Source organism: Panthera leo, chromosome C1 (genome assembly GCF_018350215.1).
Source record: "Panthera leo isolate Ple1 chromosome C1, P.leo_Ple1_pat1.1, whole genome shotgun sequence".
Lineage (NCBI taxonomy): Eukaryota > Metazoa > Chordata > Mammalia > Carnivora > Felidae > Panthera > Panthera leo.
Window position 1 is genome coordinate 93,477,204 of NC_056686.1, and position 21,415 is coordinate 93,498,618.

At 57.6% G+C, this 21,415-nt stretch overlaps 2 protein-coding genes across 9 annotated transcripts in view; both read left to right on the top strand.

The window, feature by feature from the left end:
• Positions 1–7,704, top strand: part of SLC6A17 (solute carrier family 6 member 17) — a 127,880-nt gene extending 120,176 nt beyond the window's left edge. Inside the window, 5 exon segments of the mRNA XM_042953329.1 lie at positions 1,092–1,284; positions 1,790–1,949; positions 3,571–3,704; positions 3,707–3,732; positions 4,217–7,704. Of these exon segments, the coding sequence (XP_042809263.1) occupies positions 1,092–1,284; positions 1,790–1,949; positions 3,571–3,704; positions 3,707–3,732; positions 4,217–4,585 (882 nt within the window). The 3' untranslated portion in view covers positions 4,586–7,704.
• Positions 7,705–15,583: 7,879 nt separating this feature from the next.
• KCNC4 (potassium voltage-gated channel subfamily C member 4) overlaps positions 15,584–21,415 on the top strand; it is a 46,240-nt gene continuing 40,408 nt past the window's right edge. For 5 of the 8 annotated variants that reach the window (XM_042953321.1, XM_042953327.1, XM_042953324.1 and 2 more), the window contains exon 1: positions 15,584–17,068. In XM_042953321.1, the coding sequence (XP_042809255.1) occupies positions 16,391–17,068 (678 nt within the window). In that variant the 5' untranslated portion in view covers positions 15,584–16,390. The remainder of the gene's footprint in view (positions 17,069–21,415) is intronic. The other 3 variants (XM_042953326.1, XM_042953323.1, XM_042953322.1) reach the window with 1 other exon arrangement.

A 21,415-nucleotide genomic window follows, 5' to 3' on the forward strand; every position in this document is an offset into this window, starting at 1 on the left:
GGGACCCAGCTGGTGCCAAGATTTCCATGGGGCAGAGCCAGCTCCCTTCAGCCCAGGCCAACTCTGCCCTCTTTATGAAGCTAGGGAAGATGAGCTTTCCCTGTCCTGATGCCTGAGCTCGATGTGAAGTCCTCTGCATGCTGCTGGCACTATACTAACGCTAAGGGAGCCGTGTCCTGTACCCTCTGCCTCTTCCCATGTGATCGAGAGCAAACGATCCAGTCTGGTTTCTGCCCCCAGGTGACTGGCAGCACAAAGGGCGCCTCCCTTCCGTGAGATCCTGCCCCATTTTCCTGGGCATGGCCCAGTCCTCTGAATAAAACTAGGATTGGAGCCAGTTTTTCTTCCTTATATGATCCGTCGTCGATAACATCCAAGTGACAAGAATTACACACTCACGCAGTTGGGGGAGGTGTTTCCCCACAATCACGGGTCCCTACGGGACAGCGTAGAAGTGATTTCCGTGGGCGGTGTGTGGTCACTTGCCCCGTGAGCAGGGGCCCAGGCATGGGTGCAGTGGCTCTCCACCTTGGCTACCCATTGGAGTCCCCCGGGGACTTAATAAAACCCACATACCCCAGCTTTTAGCGCCAGACCAATCAAATGATCATTTCCGGGGGGGGGGGGGCGGGGGGAGTACTCAGGCATTGGTGTTTTAAAGGCTCTGGTGTAGTTCCATTAGGCACTGGAGGCTGGGCCCACTACCTTAAAGTCTGGAGCTCAGAACGGGATGCTCCCAAAGTTGTGGCTGGAGCCATCAGGGAAGACTTCTTAGAGGAGGAGGGTCTCAGGCTGGGCTAAATATAAGCATCTTCATCTAGATCACCTGGGATCCCTAGACAGCTCATAGCTCCCAGATCCCACAGGTGAACTTCTTGAAACGGTACCTTGCTCCCTGGGGGAGGGGGGGATGCTGATGCTCACTCAAGTTTGAGACCCGCTGGCCAAAGACGAGATTTAGGTGGGGGCAGGGATTTCTGTGAAGGAGGGAATCGTTATTCTTAAAGCTGCAGGGGCAGAGATGAGGAAGCAAGGGGCTCCCAGGAGTGGTGTGGGCTTCGCTGAGCCCTCGCCCTCCACCCCGTCCTCAGTCCGTGCAGGGCACAGGGCTGGCCTTCATCGCCTTCACTGAGGCCATGACGCACTTCCCGGCCTCCCCGTTCTGGTCTGTCATGTTCTTCCTGATGCTCATCAACCTGGGTCTGGGCAGCATGATTGGGACCATGGCCGGCATCACCACGCCCATCATCGACACCTTCAAGGTGCCCAAGGAGATGTTCACAGGTAACTCTTCCCGGCAGCGCCCCCGGCCCCAGCCCTGTGGGCTGCCCTCAGGGGCGACCATTGTGCCTCTCTGACTTTATAAAGACTCCATACTGAGAAGGCTCCCTGCTGCCCCCCGGGATGCAGTTGGAGCCTGGCTTACCACCCAGAGGAGAGCACTCAAGAGCCAGGAGAGGGCTGTTGGGGAATCTGTGCCAAACCCGAGCTGGGGGATGGGCTCTTTCTTGGGTCATGTGGCCCTCTCTCTGAGGGCCTTCTGAACCCCCCTGGGGGGGTGCCCTCCCTCCACGTTGGCCTTGTGCCCTGCTCCGTCTCTGCTACTCCCAGCCCTGGGCCGCTCCTCTCCTGGTAGAGTGGGAGCTCAGAAGCTCAGCATCTAGAACCCTCCCTTGAAGGCCTTCAGGGAGGAGGGGTGGGAAGGGAGGGGCCTGGGTGCCCCCCAAGACCCCTGGGCCCCGCCCACCCTGCACCTGTGCCCCCACACCGGCCTCCCGGCTCTCTGTAGTGGGCTGCTGTGTCTTTGCATTCTTCGTGGGGCTATTGTTCGTCCAGCGCTCCGGAAACTACTTTGTCACCATGTTTGACGACTACTCTGCCACCCTGCCGCTCACCGTCATCGTCATCCTTGAGAACATTGCTGTGGCCTGGATCTATGGAACCAAGAAGTAAGGGGGGGGGGGGGAGACATGGAGAAGGCATGGGACAGGAGGAGGGGTCTGTCCTATTATGACCTCCTGGAGAGTGCCGTGTCCCCAGGGCTGCTTCTGAGTGGGCTAGGAGATCACAGAGTCAGAATGTCAGCGCTCAAAGTGCCCTTAGAGATCTGGGACTCAGAGGGAGGACGTGACTCCCCAAGGCCACTTGGCTGGTAAGAGGCAGAGACAGGCTGAGGGTGTGAGTCTCCTGGGTTCAGGTCCTGGCATCACCCTAAGCTGCCTTAAATTACTGTAGCCCCTTACCTGAGTACCAGCTCTTCAGACTTCTGTTAAGCTTGTTAAGCACTTAGCGGCTGTACAAGAGCCCCCCCCCCCCCACTCAGAGAGAACTGTAGGACTTCAGCAGCCCGACTCAGTGTTGGGGTGAGCAATCTGGGGGTGCGAGATGAGGTGCGGTTGGGGACCTGTCTGGGGGGTGAGGTAAGGGAATTCAGCAGTAAGGAAGCAGTGGGGCTCGTGGCCCGAGCCCACAGCAGAGCCACATCCACCGTCAGCCCCCCGGCCTCATTCCTCATTTAACAAATCTGTGGGCCTGGGGAGCCCCAGGACCGGGCCCCTCCCACTCTGTCCACAAGGCCAGAGCCTCCGCTCATGTCTGGACCTGGTCTTGGAATCAGGCTCTGTCACGGCCCTGCTACAGCCATCTTCTTCCTACAAGAGCGCAGGCAGGGACGCGGGGTAAGACAGGAACAGCCCTGGGAGCCGGGGCTGGAAGAGGCTGCTCCTGCAGAAGAGGCTTCTGCAGTCAGGTGAAGCCCCAGAATATTATTCTCAAGTGGATAAGATAAAATATGTAAGATACAGGAAATAAATGAAGATGAAAACTGGGAAAGTGCTGTTGAAAATCGGATACAGTGACGCACAGGTACCTTATTTTTACTGCATGAAGTTACACGACCTAGCTATGGCAATCATCGTGAGATAGCGGTGGACATAAATGGCGTTTGTAGGCGGCTTCGATTGTAACGTGATGGGAAGGTGTCTGTGATGTAATGAATTGGTGACAAAGTCTCAGGTACTGCCAATACCACTGTGGTGGCTTGCATTTACGACAGTAAGAAATGCAAGATTGCACTTAGATGTTATTGAAGTAGAAATGATGTTTTTTTCATGACATTCATGTACACAGCCTGCCGGCTATTGTAATTCTACCCACAGACCCAGGCGTTAGAACCCCCCAAGTCAGGGCCCCTGGACGCTAGAGAAGCGCCCTTCACCTCTCTTCCAGCAGGGGGCGTGTGGAGCCAGACCAGTGTGAGTGGGGTGGGGTGCAAGGCGCACACAGAAGTCCTGCGGCGCCTGTCCAGCTGCCCAGGCATGTCCCGTGAACAGCAGCAAATCCCTGGATGGGGTGAGCTGTTAGGTATTCAGGGGAGGTTAGCAGAGGGCACCAGAGCCTGCGCAGAGGCCAGCTGGGCCACCGAATAATAAACTGGGAGCACTGAATGTGAAGAATGGAAGAGCCTGGGAGGGAGGGACTGGTCAGTGAAGGCTTCCTGGAGGAGGCAGTTGTGGGGGGTACGCAGGCGCGGTGGGGGTGTCAAAGCTGGGCTCTCTGTGCACCTGGCAGGTTCATGCAGGAGCTGACAGAGATGCTGGGCTTCCGGCCCTATCGCTTCTATTTCTACATGTGGAAGTTCGTGTCTCCACTGTGTATGGCTGTGCTCACCACGGCGAGCATCATCCAGCTGGGGGTCACGCCCCCGGGTACAGCGCCTGGATCAAGGAGGAGGTGAGGGGGGACCTGAAACCCCAGGGTCACTGGCATCTCCCCAGGCAATAGAGATAAACCCTTCTAGGGGAGCTGCTGTGTGCCAGGCCCCTCCAGGGCCTTTGCACACCTGATCTGTAATCTTTACAATGGCCCAGAGAGAGAGGTGGAATTACCCCTAGAGCACAAAGGGGGAGACTGAGGGTCAGAAAGTTTGGTGCACCTGTCCTGTCTTCCTAACCCGTGTTCTCTGTCCATGTCTGTAGAGCAGAATTACCCATCCATTTTCCAGATGTAGAAACCGAGACCCAGGGGAGACCCAGGGCCCTTAACCAAGGCGACCAGCTAACTCGAGTAGCCACCCCGATGCCCTCCATCTCTGCTGGCGCCTGGCCAGGATGGCACGTGGGGATGGGAGAGGGCAGGAGGAGTCAGGCCTGGAGGTCCCGGGAGGGTGAGGTGGTCACAGCGTCGGACAGCAGCCCTCGCCCCCGTCCACCCCTAGGCTGCGGAGCGCTACCTGTACTTCCCTAACTGGGCCATGGCGCTCCTGATCACCCTCATCGTCGTGGCGACCTTGCCCATCCCCGTGGTGTTCATCCTCCGGCACTTCCACCTGCTCTCTGATGGCTCCAACACCCTCTCCGTGTCCTACAAGAAGGGCCGCATGATGAAGGACATCTCCAACCTGGAGGAGAACGATGAGACCCGCTTCATCCTCAGCAAGGTGCCCAGCGAGGCGCCCTCCCCCATGCCCACTCACCGCTCCTACCTGGGGCCCGGCAGCACGTCGCCCCTGGAGACCAGCGGCAACCCCAATGGACGCTATGGGAGCAGCTACCTCCTGGCCAGCACCCCCGAGTCGGAGCTGTGACCACCGCCCCACCCTGCCCTGCCCACCTCTCCCCCCACACCCAACCAGCCTGCTCGTCCCGGCCTGGCCTCGCTTCCTAGGCCAGGCCCTCTGCCCACGGAGAGGGGGGGTGCCCTCCCTCATCCCCCACCCCAGTCCCGGCCAGCTCCTCCCTAGACCTGAGCAGGGGCCGGGAGAAACTCTGTGCCCAGTGCAGGCTCCCAGCCCATCTCACCTCCTGAGACCCGCTCACCAAATTGCAGCTGATTAACGAGAACAATCCAGAAGTCCGGATTCCCAGCACAGTGGAGACTGCAAGCGGCCACTGTAGCGGTCACTCTCCCTACCCGCTCCCTGTAACCTGGCACCTGTCGTTCTTAGGTCCTGGGCATCCCTCCGTGCCGCCAGGTGGTGGTGAGAGGCTCGGCGTCGGGTAGGACAGGGTGTGGGGCAGCCCAGAGGCTGATGAATTCAAGGTTGGGGACGGGACGATTGTGTCAGGACTCAGGGCTCAGACTTGGGACGGAATCTTGTGGAAGTCCCCAGGTTCTGTTTTGGGAGGCAGATAGCGCTCTCTGGCTTGAGTGCAAGCCTCCGCAGCGGAAGGGGGCTGGGCACGGGGGCCCTTGGCCTGCAGCACAATTCAGATGGTTTAGAGCACAATTGCGAAGCACACTCCCTCTCTCACCCGGGGGCCCAACTTTCTCACTAGCGGCAGCTTCTCCCCTGGAATGGGGGTCCCTGGAGTTCAGGGGCTCGTACCCAGCAAACCTCATCCCGAGGGAAAGACGGATAACTTCACTGCCCCTTTGGGCTGCCACTCACTCTCCTTGTTCGAGCACAGCCAGCGCCGTGTGCATGTCATGTGTGAATATCTCGGGAACCTTCCCCAAGCCGCACGGCCCGTGACAGGGAGGGCACGGGCAGTGCTGTGGGCACCGGGGTTGCCCAGGAGAAGGGCCGGGTCTCTGTCCTGGGGCCCAGCCCCCGCCGCATCCCCACCCACCCCTACCTGAGGCCTCCCCCAGAAGAGGGCTGCCCTCGGAGTGCAGGCTGGGAGGACTGGAGTCCGGCTGGAGAATAATGTCTGCAGAGCGCTGGATGGGCTCGTGGAAGGATGGTCGCGTGGATGCACGGGCGTGGATGGATGGAAGGCAGGCAGCCTGGCGGGGATGGCGGAACTCCAATTGTGAGAGCTGAGGTACACGGGGTAGCAGCGGGCCACAGTGCTAGGCCCGGGCACCTTCACGCAACGTCCCCGAGTCACTCCCGTGTTCTCAGCGCTGGGAGGGACAGGCCACGCCCAGGGTTCCCTCCTTCATCCCCTAGCCCCGTGGTCCCCCCCACCAACTCGCCAGGGGGCCCCTCCCCCCGCATCTGCTCCCATTTCCAGCCCTCTGGCCACACCTGTCCTTTCTCAGTGTGAGGAGGGGAAGGAGACCCACATGTCCCCGAAGACATGAGCTTTTGGGGCACAGCATCCCGCCTCAGGCACCTCACCAACACCTCCTACCTGGCCCCATGCCTAATCCCAGCAGACTTAGCAACAGGAAAAGCAAGGCCCCAGGAGAGACACTATACTATATATACTCTTCTATATATTCTATTTCTATTGTATATTCAATCTGTACATGTGGGTGTAAATGCTGTTAAATGACAAACCCAATATTATACTGTGGCTGGTGGACTATTTTCATCCTCAGTGCTGTACAGATCTATTTTCATTGTATATTTGATATATTTTTAATTTTGTAGCGTGTGGCTGGGCCAGGCCCCAGCCTGCCAGCCTGCACCAGGGCGGTTGAGCGGGGCCGTCTGCTTGGTTCTTACGGGCCGGGTAGTGCTTGTAGCCTTTGGCTGCAGGCCGGGCCCCGTCCCGGCTGTGGCTCTGCTGTGTTAGACATAAGGCCTGGAGCTTGGTGCGTGCGTGTGCGTGTGTGTGTGTGTGTGTGGTGCGTGCACCTACCTGGGTGTGGGTGCGTGTAGGTGATTCGTGCCGGCCCGTGTTCACCACGTCCCTGCAGACCACACTGGCCCTCTCCCTGCCTCCCCCCTCAGCTCTGTCAGGCAAGGCCTCGGGGCAGGGTGCTGTGGGGAAAGGCAGGTGTTTCTTGCTGGTGGCCCATTACCTTCCTACCCCTGGGCTTGCCAGAAACAGGGAAGGAGGGGCTTTGGGGTGGGGGGGACAGCCCCCAAATTTATTTTCTAGCCAACTTCTTGCTGTTCCCTCTGGAGTCACAAGCTTTGCATCCTGAGGAAAAGTGCTGGGTTTCTTAAGATGGGGAGACCCCAGGAGAGCCTCTCCCAGCGCCTCTGTCCCGTGTTCATCCTTGAGACAGTCCTGAGAGGGCTCAGAAAGGAACAGCTTCCCTTTCCCTGCGCTTTTGACACACACTCCTCACTCCTCAGGGGGGCTGGGAGCGGTTGGTGGAGACCAGAAGAGGTGAGGCATCTGACAAGGTGAGATCCAGCCCCAGATTCCCTGGAGGAGCGGGAGGGGCAGGCCCCCACATCCCTGTGTCGGGTCCACGTCCCTTACCGGCTTTGGTGCTGTCCATGCAGTGCCCACAGGAGACAGCGGACTCAGGGCAGGCAGGGCGGGGTGGGGGGGGTGCCTGAAAGCGTCCCCCGGTCCCTGCTCCTGCCTGTCCTCCAGCCCCGGTCACCAGCTTCTTCCTCGGGGAGCCCTACTCCGCTGAGGCGATGCGAAGCCTGGGCTCCAGATGGGGGTGGACAGGTGGGGCATACTGGCGAGGGGTTGGCTTTTGCCCTCCAGCAATAAATCTGAGGGGACGTCTTTCCTAGTGCCAGGAGAAGCCTTCCTGAGTCAGCCTGCCATAGGTGGTGAGGCTGGGGGCCACAAGCTGCGTGGTGCCAGGCCCTCAGCAGGCCTGTAGTATTATAGGCAGGGGGCTCCCCTTCTGCCCTTCCTCACAGCTACACCCGCCTGTCCCCCCAGAGTACTCCCACGGTGGGAGAGAGCAGAGACATGAAGTCCATGTGCCCCGTGACTGGCCAGGGCCCTGGGTCAAGACCGCTCAGCCCAGGGGAGGGGCCGAGGCATCGTCATCCCCCGACCCCCTCCTTCCTTTCTACTCCCCCCACCCACGGTGTACAATAAAGTGTCTGTTCTTACCAAACCCCTCTTGCCTTTCTGACCCGCCTCAGGCTCGGGGAGAGGGGATGGGGGAAGCCTTAGAGGCCAGCAGCAGCTCCGGGGGAGAAGCTTGGACAGGATGGGGCAGAGAGGGTTGCTGTGGGTTGTGGGTGCTGGCTGGCTGAGGAGTTTGGGGGAAGGCTGAGGAGGGATGCGTGTTTCTTTGCCTAAGCGTTGCCCTGGGTGTTGAACACACACGCTTCTAGGAGGCCTTATTGGGGTCCGAGTGCTCCACACGTCTAATCTCATGTGAACAGCACGCTCTAAATTCTGATCTTTTGCAAACTTTAGTGGACGGTAAAGGCCCCCCTACCGCACCCCACTCCAGTCTGAAATGCTGCTGCCTGATCTGCACACGCAGCCCAGGCCCCCAGCCACCCTCCATTTCCTTCTCCTTAGAAGTAAAAGGTGTCATTCCAGAAACAGCCACCAGATGGCAGGAAAACCTTTCTCTCCAGATCTTTGGTCCCCTACTCTCCTCTCCAACTCCAGCACTTCCGCCTTGTGGGTTGTTAGTGAACAATTATTAAGCGTCCACGGTGACAGGTTCTGTGCCAGCTATGGACACGCAAACATAGGTAAATCAACCCCTGCTGTCCTGAGTTTTCCAGAGGGAAACCACCCCCTATGTCCCCAGACTCTATATCACGCCATGTACCTCTTAATTGAGAAAGTCCCTGTGCTGAAAACGTCCCTCCTTGTAAATTCATTCAATCCTTTGGTTGAAGGTAGTGTTTTGGGTTGAAATGTCAATTTCCCTGCCAGGAGGCACACATAAACCCACTAAGAAGCAGTGAGTTTGAAGGAGTTGTGGAGGCAGAGTTTCAAAGTCCAAGTTCAAATGTCAGCTGCCCCCCCGCCCCCTGCCGGTTCCTAGGAGACCTAGAGCAAGTTATTTTATCTCTCTTATGTCTCATGATTTTGGGGGGTAAGGAATTCAGGCAGGGCATGTCTGAGGGACCCTTCTGGTGGCAACGGAGGTCACTTAGTGGTGTTAAATTGGCAGAGGAGCTGGTCTGGAGGGTCCAAGGCAGCCTCACTCACATTCATCCAAGTGGCTGACACCTCAGTAAGAATGGCTGGAAGGCTGGGCTCAGCTGGGACTGTCACCAGAAGAGTGTCTACACCTGGCCTCTCCAGCATGGTTCATCTCCGGGTGGCCAGACTTCTTTTTCTTTTCTTTTTTTAAAATGTTTTTTATTTATTTTTGAGAGAGAGACAGAGCACAAGTTGGGGAGGGGCAGAGAGAGGGGGAAACACAGAATCCAAAGCAGACCCCAGGCTCTGATCTGTCAGCACAGAGCCTGACATGGAGCTCAAACCCACGAGCTGCGAGATCACGACCTGAGCCAAAGTCAGCTGCTCAACCGACTGAGCCACCCAGGTGCCCCTATTTATTTATTTATTTATTTTTGAGAGAGAGATAGAGAGTGAGCAGGGGAGGGGCAGAGAGAGGGAGAGAGAGAGAATCCCAAGCAGGCTCTGCACTATCAGCAGGAGCCCGATGCAGGGCTCAAACTCACAAACTGTGAGATCATGACCTGAGCTGAAGCCAAGAGTCGGATGCCTCACCAGCTGAACCACCCAGGTGCCCCGAGAACAGCTTCTTCTGAGTCACAGCTTTGTCACCGATCGTTTGACCTTGGGCAAGTCACAAACCTGTGAAACTTCATTTCCTAATCTGTAAAAGGAGGATGATGATCAAATCTCTTCCTTGCAGAGATTGCTGTGAGGAAAAACTGACCTGCTTCTGGAACCCCCACTAGAATACAGTACAGAACTATTTCCATACTGAAATATAATAGGTGCTCATTAAATAGTAGCTCCCTTCCTTTTTGCAGCTGGAGTAGATCCATGGGGCCCCTTTCATTCCGAGGGCCCCATTACCCATGCAATGAGCCATTCTCGCAGAGCTATTCAGAAAAGACGGATTCAGCCTAAAACCCAAAGAAACTAAGAAAGGAGGGGAGAGAAGGCATTGTTTCCAAAGAAGGGAGTATCACAGATCCTGTACACTGCTCCCCCCGCCCCCCCCAAAAAAAAAAAAAACAGCCTCAACAAGCCACAGAGGCTCAGCCAACCATAAGGGCTTGGGCCAGGGTTGAAGGATTCTACAAACCACAGGGATGTGGTGGTTCAAAAAAAAGCCCCCAAGTTCTTTAATGCTTCAAGTGGAGTCCATGCTCCTCCCCTGGAATCAGGGTGAGTAAACGTCTCCTTTGACCAACAGAGTATGGCAGAAGTGACACTAGATGGCTTGTGAGGCTAGCTCAGGAAAAGTCATGCCATGTCTAGGGATGCATTCTAGGGATGGTGGTCCTGGGGGATCCCAGCTGCCGTATAAGAAGCCTATCTGCCCTGAGACTGCCAGTGCTAGAGAAGCTGTGTGTTTGTAGGTGGTCCCATGCACAGTTTCAGCTCAATTCCCAGCTGACAGCCACTATCACCTGCCAGCCACATGAACATACCACAGCGAGCACTCAGTCGAGCTGAGCTGGACAGGTCTGAGGCTCCAGTGGACATTGGACTGCAGCTGCATGAGGGACCCTAAGCGAGAACGGTCCCACTGAGCCCTTCGGATCTGCCGGACCAGTAGTATCCGAAGCAAAATAGGATGTTCTTTGTATTTACAATGCTAATTTGGGGGAGTAATTTGCTTCAGAGTGATAGTAACCAGAACATGAACCCTACTGATTATGGGGCCCAAGCTCCTCATAGGACGATTGGAGAAACTCGAGCCCAGAGAGGGGAAGAGATCTACCCAGACTTCCCACAAGCAGACAGGGGGAAAACCAGGGCCAAAGCCTAGACTCCCAATCTAGGTACTGCAAGTACTTACAAGGAAAGCTTCCCCCCTTGCCCACCCTCATCCCACCAACATTAATTCCCTGCCTCAAGCATGACCTGAGCGTCTGAGTCCTAGGGCTGTGCCAAGCGCTGAGAAAATACAAATAAGGGTCAGGCAGGGGCACCTGCCTCATGCAGGGTAGTCATCATGTGACTTGGAATGTCCTGCCACTGTCATACCCACTGGCTGGTTCCAGGCACACGGATGTGTTCTTCACCAACACTGTCTTATGTGGGAGGAAACCCAGGAAATGGGGAGAAGATGACGTCTGTCACTCAACAACAAACAAACCATTATTACGATTACTCCGTGCCAGCCACAGAGCCAGCTGCAGAGCAGAGAGACTCGGTGGAGATCCCCTCTGTGGCTCCCTGGGGCAGAGCTGGCTGGCTTCTGGGTCTCTCTGTTCTTCCCAAGACTGACCCAAATGGGGAAGGATCCCTGGGCTTCATGAGCATCCAAGAGGAGCCAGTGTTTGGTCTGCCTCTCCAGACGACTGCGTCGTCTTTCCCCAGGACACTGCTGGAGGGGGCTGGGCCCATCAGAACTAATTAACCACTCTAATGGAATGAACCAGTTTTGCTGGAATTTAGCCCAGGTGGGAGGAAACTGTACTTTTCTAGATGGAGAAATGCTGAGTGCCAAGGAGTCCTGCCAGGTGGGCCCTGATTTAGGGTGTGTGTGTGTGTGTGTGTGTGTGTGCGCACGCGTGTGCACTCGTGCGCTCTGTCTCTGGACACAGGCGGAGTGTCTATCCCAGCAACTTTGAGCAAAGAGAGCTCTGGGGGTCTACTGAGCTGGTCCTGGTACTGTGACTCCCATGAATACTGTTCTACGGGCAGAGGCCACGCAGGACCCCATATCATTCTGTACCCCTGGCCCAGCCACAGGCCCAGCTCAGTCTCCCAGAGCTCATTGCTGCTCCTTAGGCCAGAAATCTCTCAAGGAGAATGTACGTGTGAGGTAGCACTCAGGTCCCTGCCAGCCCTATGACTCGGGGTCCATGATTTATGAGGCTCTGAGTCTTGGCCAGGCCTGAGCTTGTGGCCTGCACCCTGTTGGCACTTTAAGAGCTGGGACATCAAAGTCCATCTTCTGAGTTCCCTAGGGCCCTAAACACACCTTCACTGGGATTATCACAGCCACCCAACCCTGCCTCCTGCCCCTGTGCGAAAGAACCATTAGAGCTGACCTCCACAGGGCCCCGAGGGCTGTCCTCTATGCTTGGCTCTCCCTGGATCCCACTTGGGAAGGCTCTCAGCATTTCATCTGGAGCCTGTTAGTCTCTGCAGGCTGCCTGCGGTGGGGGTGGGAGGCAGGGTTAAATGAACTGATAAGCAAACAAGAGACTTCCAGCCTCCTCTGGCTCTCTTCCCTAGTCCCTCCATGATAGCGAGGGAAAGGCTCTATCACCCTCCCCCCAGTGATGAGATGATGGCTGATAAGACAATTCAATTAATTGGGCTGGGGAGCAGAGCAGGCTGGGAAAGGATGCTGGCTCCTTGACCTGGGCCTCAGGGAGGAAGGGTCAGTCCCTGGCCAGAGCTGGAATGCCGAAAGGGGGTCATGTGAGTATCATTGGAGAGATCCTTGCTTGACAGCTGGGGGACTTGCTCCTAGGCCTGGAACCCTTCAACACAAGCGGAGTCCAAAGCAAGAAGACAGAGAGGGTATTGGATGGCTCCTGTCACCCCAAGGTGACTGAGCCCTACTCCAAGCCGCAGTAGGGAAAGGGGAAGGGCAAAGGGCTTTGATGTCAGGCTCTCCAGCTTTGGGTTGGCGGGGTCAGCCTCAGGTCTCAGAAACCAAGGGCCTTATTTGAGGGGCTATAGAAAGGCTTGCCAGCCCTCATCAGTGTCACCCTGGAAGCAGACATTGCCCTGTTTTCCTATGCTTTTGCCACACCCTTTATTCCTGGTGAGGGAAGCCCACTGTGGCTGCCACTTTCGTGTGACCTAGCACCCAGATGGGTGCTCTTTTCTGACTGCTAGAAGAAACCACAGGGCCCAGGGAAGGAAGGGGTAGAAAAGGTGACACTAGAGGGAACTAGGCTTGTAGAATTAAGGAATTTCCAAGCTATTTCAATCTTGCTTCAGCCTGCCGGTTATAGAGGTCTTGGAGGAATGGGAAAAGGCAAGAGAATGCAGGGTCCCCAATGGGAAACTGGAATTGACCGGAAGCCCAGAATCTGTTGTCACCCCAAGCCTTTAAACCCCTTTTCTCCTCATCCCCACAGGCCAGAGGTGCAATCAGGAGCAGGGACTCCTAGTACCACCAGGGGGCAGCACCCACCCATCCAGAGTAGGCCGTCACAGGGCCGGCTGGGGAGGGGGCTCTCACCTATCCTGGGCTCTGTACTTTAGGGAAACAGCATGAGCTCATGCACACAGAACCAACGGAGACAAGCCAGCTGCAACGTACTGAATCCTCCAGAAAATTACAGAAAGGCTAGGTAACAGGTTAGCCCAGAGCTCTGGGATAAAACCTTCAGCAAAGTGGTGAGGACTGCTCTTGGGGGCCTCCGGCCTGAGGCTCAGTTCCCATATTCAGGAGCTGGTCAGTGCACTGAGTCAGGGACGCTACCCGCCAGTGCACATTTACTCACTGCCTCTCCCAGGCTGGGCCCTCTGCCTTACCTGGCTCTTCCTGGGTTTCCCTACCCCCACACCAGCTTCTTGACCTCCCCTCCAGGCCTTTTATTTCCCTGGCAGCTTTCTCCCTCCACCCGTCTCCCCACATGCTTATTACCATCCACAAACATTGCAGAAGCCCCAAGAGGGCAGAGATTTGCTGGGATGAGGTTGGGGGCAGGGGCAGGTAGGGCTCTGTTTTATTCATTGATTTCCATTGCCTGAACAGCTTCTGGCACACAGTAGGTACTCAAGAAATATTTACTGGATAAACAAAGGACTCAGCTGTGGGATGCTAGGATATTCATTTGTTTTTCATTCCCCCCACCCCACTCCCACCAATTTCTCACTCTTTCTGGAATGACTGAGTTCAGCCAGCCTGAAAAATGCAAAGTGGGGGAGACCCCAAGGGAGTCTGCTAGGACACAACCAGATAGCACTTGAAAGCTATTCATCAGTCAATTCTTTAACATCCTTGCTATGGCTCTCCAGCTTCTGGACAGTCCCAGGTCTTCTCTTCCCAGTCACATTTGGGATATTTCTTCTTTGCTGCAGCAAACCCAAAGCCAGCCAAACTCTGAAATGCAGATATTAAGGACTGGACACAAAAGAGGTACCAGCAAATGTGTGTTTCTGGCTACAGTCCAGGATGGTACCCACCTCCTCTGCATATTAGTACGAATCATCAAAGACCACGGTCCCTTTGTTTTTCTGCCCTCATTAATGAGACTTTTGCTGACAATCCCTTGCATCTTCACTGAGCTTTTAACCTTTCTTTGGAGCACACCAGGACCTTGTCTTGTTTTCCCACCGTAGCCAGGTACTACCTGATCTGGAAGTTGGATGGTACACGGGTATCCGAAGCAGGTGTCAATCCCCTTGTATTTCTGCCTTAAAACCCTCCTTATATCATCCCGATGGACATGGAGGCAGCCTGAAGCTGTAAAAAAATGAGGATTAACTTAAAGATGTAGAAGAGGCTCTGGACTTAAAAACAAATAAAAACAAACGAATCTGGAAATTGCTCTTGGGATGAGGCCAGTAAGATCGGGCTGGTGCCTAATGTTTTGGGTATAGCAGCTTCTCAATCACTTAGCAAACAGGTTCTCCAGGCAGGCAGTGTGGGAGGTATCAAGATGAAAAAGCAGTGCAGGCTGGAAAGACCTCAGGGTCAGAGAGGGGAGAGGAGACAAATTGCAATGAGTGAAACAACACAGAACCAGGAAGGAGTCACACGGCAGGACGGCAGGCTGCGGCCACTTTCTATGTGCTTTCAGGGCAACAAGGAGCCATGGCTTTAACCTAATGATCTTTCAGGACCACCCACTCCACACCCACAATAGTGCCAGAACTCTGGTTTTCTTCCACCCAGACCAGGAGCCAATTCTGCACAAGGCCGCCAGGTCCCCCATTCCACCGCAGGCAGGGTCTTTGTTGACTGTGATAGAGGCTGGTATCGAGATCACAGTCATCTTGGGCCTAGTTGGGCCTCACAGGCGCAAGATGGGGGCGGGGTGGTCAGGAAGCCCCAACACGGTGTCTGGGACAGGAGGGGGCAGCCTCCTCCACTCGACACTGTCTCTCCACCCCCTTTATTCCCCGTCCTCCAGTCCGCCGCAATGAAACCGCAACAAGGAGGGGGAGTTGACTAGAGCGGCCAGAAGGGGCGGGCGGAGGTTAGAGGTCAGGGGTCGCGAGCCCTTCGGTGTCCCAGGGGCTGCAGTGGGAGGAGCTGCGGGCTCGGGGAAGGCGGGGAGCCGGGCCGAAGGGGCGGAGGGGACGGTGGCGGACGCGCGCAGGGGCGGCGCGCTGGGCTGGGCGCTGGCGGTGAGGGGGTTACGCGCCTCGGCTCGGCTCGGCTCGGCTCAGCGGAGGAAGGCTGAGCCCCGCCGCCCGGGCCCTGCAGCGAGTCCGGTCGGCCCCGCGCCGCGCCCCGCCCACCCCGCCCAACGGAGGGCGCGCCCGGGCGAGGCGGGGCCGAGAAGAAAAGGCGCCACCAGAGAGTGGCATCCGCTACCAACGCCGGAGGGAGATCGAGAACCCCCTGGGCCCCAGCCCACCGGTGCCCAGGCTCCCCCGCCCTTAGGCCACCTTTCGCCCGCCTCCTGCCGCGAGCCAAGGCCGGCGCCCCGCCCGGAGATGGGCAGACGCGCGGATGGCGTGGCTCCCAGTGCCGCCAGATCGCTGGAGCCCGGCGCCGGGGCGCTGCGCTGAAGCTCTCGATCCGCGCTGCCTGGGAAGCCTGCAGGTGTCCTTGGCCGCTCGGCCGCCGGAGCCCAGAGCCCCGCGCCCCGGAGCGGCTCCGCCCCCCAGGCTCGGCGCTGCGCAGGACGCCCCGTCTGAGGCCCCCCCGCCCCAGCACGGCCCCCGCTGCGCAGCGCCAGCCCCGCGCCGCTCCTAGCCGCTGCCGAGCCGCGGACGCAGGACGGGAGGCTTGCTCCTGCGGGCGCGCTTGTTTTTCTGCGGCCGCCTCGCCCTGCGCAGCCCCCGCCCGCCTGAACGCCGCGCTCCGCTCAGCCCCGCCCGCCATCCGAGCCCTGAGCTGGATTTATGAATGGGGGGAAGAGGCCACATGCCGCCGCCGCCGCCTCGTGTTGACCGCAAGCAGCCCGGGCCCGCGGAGCTCCGCCGGCTGCCGTAAGAGCGTCGGCCCGGCCCCGGCAGCCGCTCCGAGGACTTGTTGCTGCTGCGCTGCCGCCGCCGCGGGGAAGCCGGCCGCTCCCGGGACTCGGGAGCCGGAGGGTGGCCCCTGTGAGTGTGTGAGTGTGAGCGCGCGCGCGCCCCAGACCTTCGCAGTGAGCCTGGACTGTGCGCTAACTCGCCTTTTGAGGGTGAAGGGGGGGCGTGTCCGGGGGCCCGAGCATCTGAGTGTCCAGTCCTAGCCGGGGAGCGTGAGGGCTTGTTCCTGCCTCCCCGGGCCCCTCGCTTGGGTCCTCGGCTCGCCTTTTCCCTCCTGCCTCCCTCGCCGGAGCTGCCTGCCCAAACCCCAACCACCTGTGCACCGGAGAAACCCAACTCCTCCTGCTCCGCGCCCCGGGGGGAGGCAGGGGCAGGGCCAAGCCGCAGAGGGGGCCGCCGCCGCCTCCTGCCTCCTCCTCGTCTCCTCCCCCTCCCCCGTCTGACGCTGCCTCCTTGGGAAGGGTGTTTGGAGGGCAGCGGCCGCCCCAAGCCGAAGCCCCGCAGCGCTTCTTATGATCAGCTCGGTGTGTGTCTCCTCCTACCGTGGGCGCAAGTCGGGGAACAAGCCTCCGTCCAAAACATGTCTGAAGGAGGAGATGGCCAAGGGCGAGGCGTCGGAGAAGATCATCATCAACGTGGGCGGCACGCGACATGAGACCTACCGCAGCACCCTGCGCACCCTACCGGGCACCCGCCTCGCCTGGCTGGCGGATCCCGACGGCGGGGGCCGGCCCGAGTCCGATGGCGGCGGTGCAGGCAGCAGTGGCAGCAACGGCGGCGGGAGCTGCGAGTTCTTCTTCGACCGGCACCCGGGCGTCTTTGCTTACGTGCTCAACTACTACCGCACCGGCAAGCTGCACTGCCCCGCCGACGTGTGTGGGCCGCTCTTCGAGGAGGAGCTCACTTTCTGGGGCATCGACGAGACCGACGTGGAGCCCTGCTGCTGGATGACCTACCGGCAGCACCGCGACGCCGAAGAGGCGCTCGATATCTTCGAGAGCCCGGACGGAGGCGGCGGTGGCGCAGGGACTGGCGATGAGGCCGGCGATGATGAGCGGGAGCTGGCCCTGCAGCGCCTGGGGCCCCATGAGGGAGGTGCAGGCCCCGGCGCGGGGTCGGGGGGCTGCCGCGGCTGGCAGCCCCGCATGTGGGCGCTCTTCGAAGATCCCTACTCCTCCCGGGCGGCCAGGGTGAGTGACAGGAGCCTGAGCCTCCTCTCGGGTGTGTAAGTACCCGTGGTGGTGGGGATGGGGGCCGGGAGGAGCGGGCTGGGCCGAGACTGACTTACCTTTACCACTGCCTCCCTCCCAATTCCCTCTGTCTTCCATGGAACCCCAGGGGACTCATCCTCCCCCCCCCCCCCGCCCCCTCCCCCCCCCCACACATATACCCTCTCTCCTGCACGCTTCATCAGGAGATTGCGCGCACTTGACTTACTACTTGGACCTAATCCCAGCTGCCTGCTTTGCCGCATCCCCTTCAAGGGAGTGGGTTGCCCTTAGCTGAGCTCTTCCTCCCCCTTCTCTGCACAGGCTGCCTCTCTTCATTTACCCCCCACTCCTCCACAGGGCCAGCGGCCTGGAGAGCTGGAATTAGGCCTCCTGCCTGAGTCAGGGTTTGGGGGAAGAAAACTGGGTGTGCTAAGCGCCTACTCTGTGGCAGGCCCATGTGTTAGCTTCTTGCATGGGTGCCACCTCCTTTAAATGCTCTGGGCAGCCGGGTACGCTGTGAAGTATGAGTTCTGTAGAGGGACACCAGCTCCAGCCCAGGCAGGGCTGGGACCGGAATGCAGGCCTCTCATCCAGGTTTCTGGTGAGCCCTTTTTTCAGGGAGATAAGTCAGGATGTCTGCCCCTTGCCATGCCCCTAAGGCTTCCTGGTCACCTGGGATGTCTTGGCTTCAGTTAGACAGGAAGGGCCTAATGTTCTGGGTGATGCAGGCTCCCGCGGTCAGTGGCCAGCCACAGGCTGCCTGTGATGATCCCAAATTTGTTGCCACTTCTTTTCTTCCTGCTGCGGCACAGATTGGCTTCCCAGAAAGCCCTGGTTCGGGTTACTGCCTGAAATGGGTATGTGGGGGGAGAAGAGGGTGGCATAGATCTAGTCCTATCCCACCACCTCCTCCTCAAGTCAGTCCAGTTTCTCCCACCTCCCTAAGGTGAAAGGGGTTGGAGGGATGGGGATATACTTGGACGGCTTAAAAAAAAAAAACAACCATGAAGGATGGCTTCAGATTCTTTAGAGAGAGAGAGAGAGAGCCCCAGAGGCTGGTGCCTGGCTTCATGGCTGGCAGCCTAAAGCCTGGCTGTTCCTCACCTCTGGCATCCCAAGTCATCCTATTAATGAGTCTCAGAGCCCTTGCCACCCTCCCTGGCCCCTCCTGTGCTAGGCCTCAACCAGGTCATGGAAGGGAAAGTTCCACTTCCCCACCCAGGGGAGGGCAGGAGGCTGGGAAGTGGGGCTGCAGGGCGGGCCAGGCTGGCGTTAATGCTAGACCAGGGCAGACACATCTCTGGCCTGGGAAGAACAGAGGTCTTGGTGGCCAAGGCATCCCAGGGCAGCCCCCGGAAGGCAGACCCCTTTGTCAGGACTGAGAGGGAAGTTGGGGCCAGGAGCTGCCTTTGTTTCTTCCCTACAGCCCTTAGATCAGCCCAGATGATGCCCTGGCCTGGGTCTGCTGTGAGTTCTGGGGGCTTCTCATGCAGTTCACTAACCCTGCCAGTGTCTGCTGTTGGCTGTGGGTACTAGGGGAGAGCAACAGGTACAGGCTAATCCAGGCTCTTTTTAAGTTGGGGCTAGGGGGAGGCAGTAGATTTGGCTTCCTAGAAATGGGGAAAGGGGACAAGGCAGGGAGGCAGAAATGAAATGATGTGGTTAGGGGAGCTAGGTCCTGTTCCTGGGGCCTCTGGGGAACTTTTCATCTCTGCTGCTTCTCTCTTGGATTCCAAGGGGCTGTGCCATCTATGAGTTTACCTTCTGCTCAACAAACCCCAGGGTCGGCCGGCCTGGGGGCTCGTTGAATAAATGCAGAGCCTAGTTGACCTCTTGAGTTTCTCCAGGAGCCCAAGATACTTGCCCGTTTGATGTGGAGTCACATCCGCCAGGGCATTCCAGCTGAGGCCAGGAGTTCGGGGCCGGGCAGGGTTAATTCTAATATTGAAGCAATGAAGAAACCACGATCCAGAGGTGTTCGATGCCGTCAAAGACACTTAAGGGCAGAGCAGGAACCTCCCTTAGATTCCAACTTTCTGGTTGGTAAGACTGATGTGAACAGCTATGTGGAGCTTAATGGCACTCATGCCAAAAGTAGACTTGCTTCCTGCTAAGGAGCACGAGGCAGAAGCAAGCCTTCAATTCAGCTGTTCCTGGGACAGACAAGTGAGAATACATAATTGTTAAAAAATTGCTGATGGCTTTTGGTTTGAGTATGCCATGCAGGTATTTACATTAATCTCTAGTCCTCCCGATAAACTTAACCGTGGAGATCTCTTCCCCATTCAGTAGATTGGGCCTGTGAGAGGGTAAACATCTTGCCTGAGATGACACAGCCAGATAGTGGCGTGCTGTGAGTCAAAGCCCCTGCTCCTCCGATTGCAACATGTTCTTTCCACTGAACGAGGCTGTTTTGGAGGTGAAGGGGTGGTTTGTTTCTTATTCTGGCCTGGAAGGTGTTCTGAGGTTCTGTACTTCCTGTGGATGACATCAGAAAACCCAGGGGCAGATGGGGACATCAGCAGGGACATTTACTCTGCCACCCCTCAAGGTCTAAGGGCCTGGGGCGTAGGCGATCTGGGGTTGTGCCCTCCTCACTCTGTTTACCCGCGGCCAATAACACTGCCCTTCCACCAAGTATTGTCCACTGGGTCTGTGCATACCCTCCCTACTCGGGGCCTGCAGCATCAGCCGTGGGCGTGGGGTGCCCACTGAAGGCCAGTAGGGCAGAGGGGCAGGGCCCACCCCAGGCGTTGGTTTGCACCCAACTGGCCAGTTGAGTAGTGTGTTATGACAGGAGCAAAACAGATACAAACGGAAAGTGAACTCAACTGATTGTGGAGCCTGTTGCGTAGCTACTGGCCTGGCCCGCAGAGCTGTTCCCATTCAGGCAGGCTCTAGGTCGGTCAGGGTGCTCACCCCTGCTCCCCTCACGGTGGCCAGGCCTGTGGCAGCGCTTTGGTGGCTCTCTTTCTGTGGCCTGGTGTGGGAAAGCAGGCATGGGGCAGGCTGGTCCTGTCCCCACCTGCCCAGTGCCCACAGTCCCAGCCTTAGCCACAGCCAGGGTGGCTTGCCAGACTGAGGGGGACCAGCAGGGTTTTGGCAGCAAGGAGGTTGGTAGAATAAGGCCTTCCTTATTTGCTGAGGGCACATAGGAGGCCTGAGGAACGAGACCCTAGGACACTCCCCTCCCTTCACTCCCAACCTCTTGAGGACCCAGGGGTTAGACTGATTTCAGCTGTTATCAGTCCTGTTAAGAATGATAGTGTTTTGGAGCGCCTGGGTGGCTCAGTTGGTTAAGCGTGCAGCTCGATTTCGGCTCAGGTCATGATCTTACAGTTCGTGAGTTCAAGCCCCCATTGAGCTCCACACTGGCAGCACAAAGCCTGGTTGCCTCTCTCTCCCTCCCTGAAAATAAATAAAACTTAAAAACAATAAAAAAAAAAAAAAAGGATGATAGTCGTTCTCCTTTGGCTAAATCAGTACCTGGATTCGTTTTCCCATAATGTTCCCCTTCCGAGTAGAGGATGTGGCCCAAGGATCCCTACTGTCCCAGGAAGGCAGCTGGAGCTGGGTTTTCACTGAGCACCCACTGCGTATCAGGTCACTTTTGCTTTGTTCTAGTATCTCATCTGGCCTCTGTGAGGCAGGGATCATTAACCTCAGTCTACACTGAGGGAAACTGAGGCCCAGAGGGGCTTGCTCACACAGCTGGTGGTTGAACTAGGCTCCAAACCCAGATCTTGTGAACCCACGTCTGTGCTTGTGCCACAGCTTCAGCCGCCTCCTGTGCCTTCTTGCCTGGAAAAGGCCTCTGACTTTAGGGGGCCCCAGAGGGGGCCTTCTGCTCTCCTGCCATCCCTCCCTTCACTTCCTCCTCCAAACTAAAGCTCCCATCCCCTCACTCCCTAGAATTGCTCACATCTGAGCTTGCTCTCTGTTTTTTCTCACTGTGGGACTCATAGAACAAAAAGAAAGGGGACTTAGTTACGAGAGGTGACGAGGTGTCCCCTGGCCCGACAGAGGAGTGAAATGGAGGCCTTCTTGGAAGAAAATGCAGAGCTCTGTTCCTACTTATCCTTTCTGAAGGCCCCCCAGCTTCTCTGACATGGGCATTGACTGGGACTAGCTGGGTGGTGGGCAGGACCCCCTGGTCCCAAGCCGGCTGGGCTAGGGAGAGCCAAGAAGCCAAGCCTGGGAGGCTCGGTGCCCTGGCCTGTCCCCCAACCCTGTCCCGAGGCAGCCTCCCAGTCTCTTCCTGGGTCTGTTTTGTGTTTTTCTTTTTTGTTCTGAACAGACCAACATTTGCCTCTGAACATCTTGTCT